This window comes from Protobothrops mucrosquamatus, unplaced genomic scaffold (assembly GCF_001527695.2).
Source record: "Protobothrops mucrosquamatus isolate PMUCROS unplaced genomic scaffold, P.Mucros_1.0 scaffold2571, whole genome shotgun sequence".
Taxonomy (NCBI): domain Eukaryota; kingdom Metazoa; phylum Chordata; class Lepidosauria; order Squamata; family Viperidae; genus Protobothrops; species Protobothrops mucrosquamatus.
The window spans coordinates 84,779-92,722 of NW_015388629.1; the positions used below are offsets into that span (position 1 = coordinate 84,779).

The window sequence follows — 7,944 nt, forward strand, 5'->3', positions numbered from 1 at the left end:
CTGGCTAGGGAATTCTGGGTGTTGAAGTCCACAACTCTTAAAGTTGCCAGGTTTGCAGACTCCTGCTCTATATACTGAGGCATATGGAATGCTGTTATCTTCCCACTGAAGTGGTTCCTATTTATCTACTAGCATTTGCATGCTTTCAAACTGCTGGGCTGACAGGAGCTGGGGCAAGTAACGGGAGCTCACCCCATCATGCGGTACTTGGGTCTCAAATTGCCTATCTTCCAGTCAACAAGCCCAGCATCTTAACCGCTAGGCCACTGCAGCCCCCCTTTTGCTACAGTTGTTAAGTAAATCACTGCAGGTGTTAAGTGAATCATGTAGTCATTAAGCAAATTTGGCTTCCGCCATTGACTTTGCTTGTTGGAAACCAGCTGGAAAGTTTACAAATGGTGATCGCATGATCCCAGGACAGTCCAAGTATCATAAACTGTGGTTGCCGGCTCCCAGGCATAGTCAGCTGACTCCGTCGCTGACTATAGGGGGCGAAATTTTGGCTCCCTCAGAGAGGGTGCGCAATCTGGGTGTCCTCCTGGATCCACGGCTGACACTAGAAGATCAATTGACGGCCGTGGCCAGGGGGCCGTTTTACCGGGTACGCCTGGTTCGCCAGTTGCGGCCTTTTCTGGACCGGGATGCCTTGCGCACAGTTACCCACGCTCTTGTCACCTCCCGCCTGGACTACTGCAACGCTCTCTACATGGAGCTCCCCTTGAGGAGCACTCGGAGGCTCCAGTTAGTCCAGAATGCAGCCGCGCGAGCGGTGATGGGAGCTACTCGTCGCTCCCATGTAACGCCGCTGCTGCGCGAACTGCACTGGCTACCGGTGGCCTTTCGAGTGTGCTTCAAGGTGCTGATTATCATCTTTAAAGCGCACCATGGCATCGGACCTGGTTATCTCCGAGACCGCCTTCTGCCACAGATTGCCTCTCATCGGCCGGTACGCTCCCACAGAGAGGGTCTCCTCAGGGTGCCGTCAGCCAGACAGTGCCGGCTGGCGACCCCCAGGGGGAGGGCCTTCTCTGTTGGAGCCCCCTCCCTATGGAACAAACTACCCCCAGAGATCCGGGTCATCCCGGATCTCCCCTCCTTCCGCCGCGCCCTCAAGACATGGCTATTCCAGCTAGCGGGGCTGGCCTGAGGGGTATTTTAGATTGGATTTTAATTTGATTTTATATTGGGTGTTCATAAAATTTTAAATGAAACGGCAAAATTAATATTTCTTTTAATTGTATTTTAAAATGGTGTTTGTAAGGTCTTTATCTGTTTTTAGCTTGCTGTAAGCCGCCCTGGGTCCGCCAGGAGAAGGGCGGGGTATAAATCTAATAAAATCTAAATCTAAATCTAAATAAATACATGCCAGTTGCCAAATACCCACATTTTGAACACATGCATATGGGAAGGCTGAAACAGTCATAACTGTGAAAACCAGTCGTAAGTCACTTTTTTCAGTGCTGTTGTAACTTCGAACAGTCATTAAACAAATGGTTGTAAGTTGAGGACTACCTGTAATAATGTTCTAATTTTATTGCTTATATTCTGAATTCATCTAGCAGCAGACTCCAGAATTGATGCTGTCTTCATAATAATTTGAATTGAAATACTAAAGCTCTCAAGGAGCTTTATTCCAGATTAAAATGTTCAGGATAAGTCCAATAGCAATCCCCTCTTGATTATATTATATTGCAAACAATTATAAAAACCATAACTGGATTTCTTTTGATCTTACTGTGAAAGTACAAAACAATAAATCTTTCCTTGGGTGGTTGTTTTCTCATTATTATTCTTTTCATTCATATTTTAAACCAGCCTGGACTTCCTCCCATGAAAACAGAGGGTCTTCCAGGGAAAGAGGTTACACGATACCTTCTTAATTTGAATATTGGATATATTTTCTTTTAAAATTCGTCAGGTTTTCCTCCATATGTAGAAAAATCTAAAGAATTATACCATTTGTGATGGTGGGCCACTTTTTATTTTAAGCAAGGAAAAATATCTCAACAATATTGTGAAAAACTAAAGAATGCACTCAAAGCTGCTTAAAGAAAAGCAATATAAACTGTGAAATATGAGTTCTACATTTTGCAATTTATTTTGTTTTGGGTAAAGAAATCCTTTTAAATGTTCCCCATTTCTTAGCCTTGCTGTTTGGATTCTGTCTCCAGCAATCAAATGTACCCAATACAGTGAATCAATTTTCATTTTCATTCTAAGCAAGGGTGACTTGCTTAAATATACAGACAGGAGAGAATTGACATATCCAAAATTACTGGATTGTTTTCACTGGAAATCAATTTCACACTGACTAGCAAAACAGACGTGTTAAGCCTCCATAAGGGTTAGTGCATGTTGCCCATTAAAAGCTTCTGATGCCACACAACAGAAACTGTTCAGCAGCCATTACAAAAAATGGAAAAATGAGAGCCCCGGGATGTTTTCTAGCTAATAATGAATTGGAGTGTTTCATGGAATCCATCTGGCACTCAACTGTCAGTACTGAAGAATAGTATACAGGTAATCCTTGACTTAAGACAACAGTTGCTAAGTGAGTTTTGCCCCATTTTACGGTCTTTATTGCCACAGTTGTTAAATGAATCACTACAGTTAAGTTAGTAACATGGTTGTTAAGTGAATCTGGCTTCCCCATAGACTTTGCTTGTCAGAAAGTCTCAAAAGGTGATCACATGACCCCTATCATAAATTTGAGTCAGTTCCCAAGATCTGAATTTTGATCCCGTGACCATGGGGATGCTGTAATGGTCATAAGTACGAAAAACAGTCAGAAGTCACTTTTTTCAGTGTTGTTGTAAATTTGAAGAGTCACTAAATGAACTATTGTAAGTCGAGGACTACCTGTATATTTAAAGAATGTATTTTGAAAGATAAAAAATACCATTTATATTTCCGTTTAAGAGAAAAAGGAACAATATCCATTTTCTCCATGGCTTGTATAACTGTTAGAGAAACTTAATAGTTAATGCATTCAGTTAAGGTTTCCCACGTAATAAAATGCACCCATATTTTAGTATGATACATCACATGAAAACCACTCCTTATTGGACATAAAAAGGCCAAGAAAAAATAAGTACCAAAAGAGGCGATGTATATTTTTTTTAAATATACTGGAAAGTCTGGGATTTGGGATTCTTCTAAGTAGAACAGGCAAATAATAATACAAAAGTTCAAGCTGAATTACTCATGCAGATGGATTTTATAGCAACATAAACATACAAAAAATACGCTACTTAAATATTGTTTTAAGCGGACATTTAACATCTAGAGTAGACCAATTAACAGCACATACAACTTTCCCTCTGATGTGCTCATTAGTACAGAGTCCTTGACTTACGACTGTAAATAGAGCCTGCCCATTATGGCCATCAGTCATTGCAGTCATTCAGCAAGGCATTCACGATTGCTTCGCTCAGTGACTGTTCTCCTGTCTCTCACAGGTGCAGTCACTAAGTGAGCTTGCAGGTCATTAAAAGAGTGAAGCAAAAGAGCTTCCTGCTGAAATAGTTGCCTGTGCACAGAATGGATTTCCTGCATTGTTCCAGAGAAAACAAAGCTGGGATTCGCAAAGAGCTTCGTTTCTCTGGTCCACCCCAGGCGTTCCCCTCCCCTCCATTTGCAAAAGGGAAAACGAAACTCAGATTCTGAAGCACCAGTTCCCCTTCCACGCCTGTGCTAGAAAGTCTAGCACACGATGGGGAGGGAAATCGGGAAATGGAATTTATCTGGAGTTTTATTTGGATTCTCAAGCTGGATGGTGACACTGCCCCACAGAAGGGAGAAATCCATTTGACAGGCAGCCCTGTCATTCTCAAAGATGCTGCTTGAAAAAGTCCAAGATGCTGCAAAAGCTAAGGGGGATTTTACCGCAGGGGCACTTGAAGCCTGACTCCAGGTGCTCCCTGCTACAAGTGGCCCAGGATAAAATCCCTCTTGGCTTTTGTCATGGACTTTTTCAGGCAACGCCTTTGAGAGGGCTGCCTGGAGGAGTGAGTCTGCCCTCCACAGGAGGCAAAGTCAACCTGGTAGGCAGCCCTTCTGCTCTTAAAGAGGCTGGCTGAAAAGGTCATTCCCCAAATGGGTCCCAACGGATCTTTTTCAGGCAGACTCCAGGACCCAAAGGGGGGAGACCTGCGGCAGCAGCCTGCAACTTTTCCTGTTTGCTTCCCTGTTGACTTTCTAAAGAAGCCAGCAGGGAAGACTGCAAATGGTGACCACATGACATGACCATAGAGGGCCTGGCAACCCTTCATAAATGCAAATGGGTTGCCAAGAGCAGGGATGGCAATCACATGACCGTAGGAACACTGCTACAACCATTATGATCAAGCACTAGCTGTAAGTCCCTTTGTTCAGCATCCTAATTTTGCATGGCTGCTGAACAAATGGTCGTAAGTCGAGCAGTACCTCTCTATGTTGGACTAGAGCTGGGGAGAGGGAGAGATATCTTTCAGACTTTATGGGATCTAATTCATATTTCCATCACCAAGAATGTCCTTTTTTCAGCTTTTTGTATCAACAAATCCTAGAGGGAACCACTCTGACCTTTCAATTTTGTTTCATATTCAAAACAAGAAGTCCCAAATTTCAGAACAATTGGACTTGCATCTGAGCAGGCAACAACTCGTGACAATTAACATTACACCACGTACTAGAAAAACTACCTGCTGAGGAACTGGGCATAGTTTACTGCCCTCCTTTAGGCATAGGTTCTCCCTTCGTTTTTTTTTTCTGGAAGGAGGATTATTACTGTCATGCAACATATCCCAGTCACCAACATTCAGAGTTTTTATTGCCTGTTGAAAAACAGCCTTGCTTTCAGAGAACTTATTATCTGGGAGCAAAATACAAATGTTAGCTTTTAATGCAGTCACAGGTAAAACAAGTAAATGCAGCAAAAGCGAAGGAGCAACTCCGAGATTCCAGCAAAGAAGAGGAAGAGGGAGTCATTGAAAATTCTTACTGCAAAAAAGTGACTTTTTTGGACAAATCACAACTGGTATCCAAATACGCTTACTCTACTTACTCGCTTTTGGGAGGCTGAGGTGCCCTTCCCAAGGCTTTCAGACGCCCCAGGCATTTGTTCGCTAGATGGTTGCTCATTCACCAATGATCCTGATAAAGGAGAACTCTCCACCGTCAATTCTCCATCAGGTTCCATCTCTACCACTGAAGTCTTTTCTTCATCCCTCCTGTCTGCAATCAAAATATGACATTTTTTGAAAGTCAATTAAAGAGCAATCTGAACTCCACTGAGAGGCTGCAATGTGAATCTCAGGGACAAAGAAAGAGAAACGATTTGCTTAAGCTACTGAAACTATCAGTTTTCTACCAAACCTTTTTATTGCAAAGTGTATTTACATTCCCAGGCCTGCGCTACAGGGAACATCAACCACTCAGTGCTTAAAAGTGCACGCTGTTACCTCTTTCGTTTAAAAGCAACTATGCACATAACCTAATAGCATGTATATCAGAAATGCTCTCCATTTCTCTGGTAGCAGCACACATTCAATTGAAGGGGAACAGATTAATTGGGACATAAACAGATAACTAAATATGTCCATGAGTCTATAACTGCGCTGCCGCGGCAAACAGAAATCCGCGGAAGAAGGAAACGCTTTCGGTGCTGTACGATAGGCGCAACCCTGCCGCCGCCGCCGCCGCCGCGTCCAATCAACGCCGACTATGCAAATGAGGGTCGATTACTTTCGTTTTTCTCTTCAGCCACCTGCGCCCAGTCTCACCAATGAGAAAACTTAAGTCTGAAGAAGCCCAGGTTAACACTGTCACACCCAGCATTCCCTGCCAAAGGATCCCAACCCATCGTTTCCCAAAGCATCGCAACCACGAAACACTTGCTTTTCGGAATAAGGTCTTTTGTTGCGTGAAAATATCACTTTCGGTTTTGAAAAACAAGCGTCTACTGTATTACTCCTTGTCTAACGCTCCTTACGGCGTAATTTAGAACAGCGGCAGATCCCAGAAGAGGGAGGATACCTTAACTAGCGTTTAGCCAAAAACGAACCTATAGACGATTTAAACCCTTTGGCACCTTAACAAACTGTTCTTCGCGTCAGATCACCGGTGCCACACCCAGAAGGGCTGCAAATACAAGAAACTAAAGAACCACACACACACACACACACCCAACTTGGGAAGTTATTATCCCATAAGGAAAACGATCTTGCAGGAAAAGTGGTTCCGTGTTTCCCTTTTGGCCACAGCCCCTCGTTTCCCGCTGCAAGGCAGAACCGTCTCCCCATTTTCCCATAGCGACAAACGACCGACATCCCCGTCCTACCGCGACACTATGAGTTACAAAACGTCAGATTGTGTTTTTTTTTCCCCCAGCGCCATAAGCCTGAATAAACGCTTCACATCCCAGCCGGAAGAGATGAGCGTCGCAACGCCATCCTTTAAGCCGAGCTCCTCGGCTATAAGGCGCTAACGGGGCTCACCGTAAAGCAAGCGAGTTATCTGCAGGGACGCATCTCCGGGGCGCCTTACTCACCTCAGCCGAGATCAAAAGGAATCCAGCGGGCCGAGAGCAGCACCGCGCAATTAAAGAAAGACTTTCCCCCCAAACTCTTCTGCTCCAACCTGCAGACGCAGCCGGCTGAAGGAAGAGTCCCCGGCGAAGTTTCGTTTTCCGCCGCTGCCTGCCCCTTTTATTAGAAGATGCACAAACTATCGCTTTCCAAACGCCACACTGGCGCCCCGCCTCTGTATTTAGTTTGCAGGCTGCTGTAGGACCCAAGCCGGACTGCGGGCGGGGAATTCCAGAAAGCGCGTGCAGGAGGAGGAGGAGGAGGAGGAGGGTTGAGCGCTGTCCGCCCTCACAGCGGAAAAGTCCAGCCCATCCGGACTTGATTGAGCCGGCTGAATTTGCTTCCCCCAGGCGGGCTGCTGAAAAATGCCTCCACCGCTTCTTGCGGTGAGTTGCCTAGTGTTGGATGTGACAAAGCGCGCACACTGGAAAGATGATGATGATGATGATTCTCCTCCTCCTCCTCCTCCATATCCGTTATCGGAGGTTGGCGATCATGTTGGCGATCCTGTTTTTATCAGCAGCCGCACAAAAAAGCGCTGCTGAATTTTGAAGCCACGATGTTCTTCTTTTGCCTGGACCTCGTTTGCCTTCAATCTTTCCCTGGAGGATTAAATGGAGTATGCCATATTTTTCTGGGCGTCGCATCACATGTCCGAAATATTCTAATTTTCATTTTTTAATTGTTTTGATGATTTCCCTTGGCTTTCCCAGGAGGCTTATCACCTCCTCATTTCTGATCTTGTCAACCCAGCTTATACTTAACAGCTGCCTGTAAATCCACATTCAAATGCTTCTAGTCTCTTCAGGTGGCATTCTGTCAGAGACCAACTCTCTACTCCATAGAGCAGGATAGAAAAAATATAGCATCTGACAAGACTGATTTTCAATCTGAGGCTTACATCGTGACTGCAGAAGACCTTTTTCATTTTGAAGAATGCTGTTCCAGCTTTCTCTATCCTTGTCTTTACTTCAGTAGTCATGTCCCAGCTTTCATGTAAATTAGAACCGAGGTGCATGATCCTTTCAACTTTTTCTAGTGGTATTCCTTCTGAATTTATTGGTGGTAAATTAACGGGTTGTTTGCTGACGACCATGATCTTGGTTTTTAAGATGTTAGGTTTCAAGCCGTATTTTTCAGATATTTTTGTGACTCTGTTGATGAGCTGAATTAGTTCATCAATTAGTTCATGCCCCGACTCACACGGGGGGACACACACTAGATCTAATTTTTGTCTCTGGCCAGTGGCAGAATGATCTGGAAATGGGGGAGGTAGTTGTTGAACCCCTGTCATGGTCAGATCATTCACTCCTCAGGATGGACTTCCGGACCGCTCCCCCCCACCGCAGGGAGGAGGAACCGCCTAGATGGTTCCGCC

General features: G+C 44.6%; 1 protein-coding gene across 1 annotated transcript in view; it reads right to left on the reverse strand.

Annotated features, from left to right (window-relative positions):
• Positions 1–6,717, reverse strand: part of LOC107295919 (E3 ubiquitin-protein ligase RNF213) — an 85,777-nt gene extending 79,060 nt beyond the window's left edge. The window contains exons 1-2 of the mRNA XM_015825253.1: positions 6,530–6,717; positions 5,045–5,214 (exon numbers count right to left, since the gene is read on the reverse strand). Coding sequence (XP_015680739.1) covers positions 5,045–5,179 — 135 coding nt within the window. The 5' untranslated portion in view covers positions 5,180–5,214; positions 6,530–6,717. The remainder of the gene's footprint in view (positions 1–5,044; positions 5,215–6,529) is intronic.
• Positions 6,718–7,944: the final 1,227 nt, after the last annotated feature.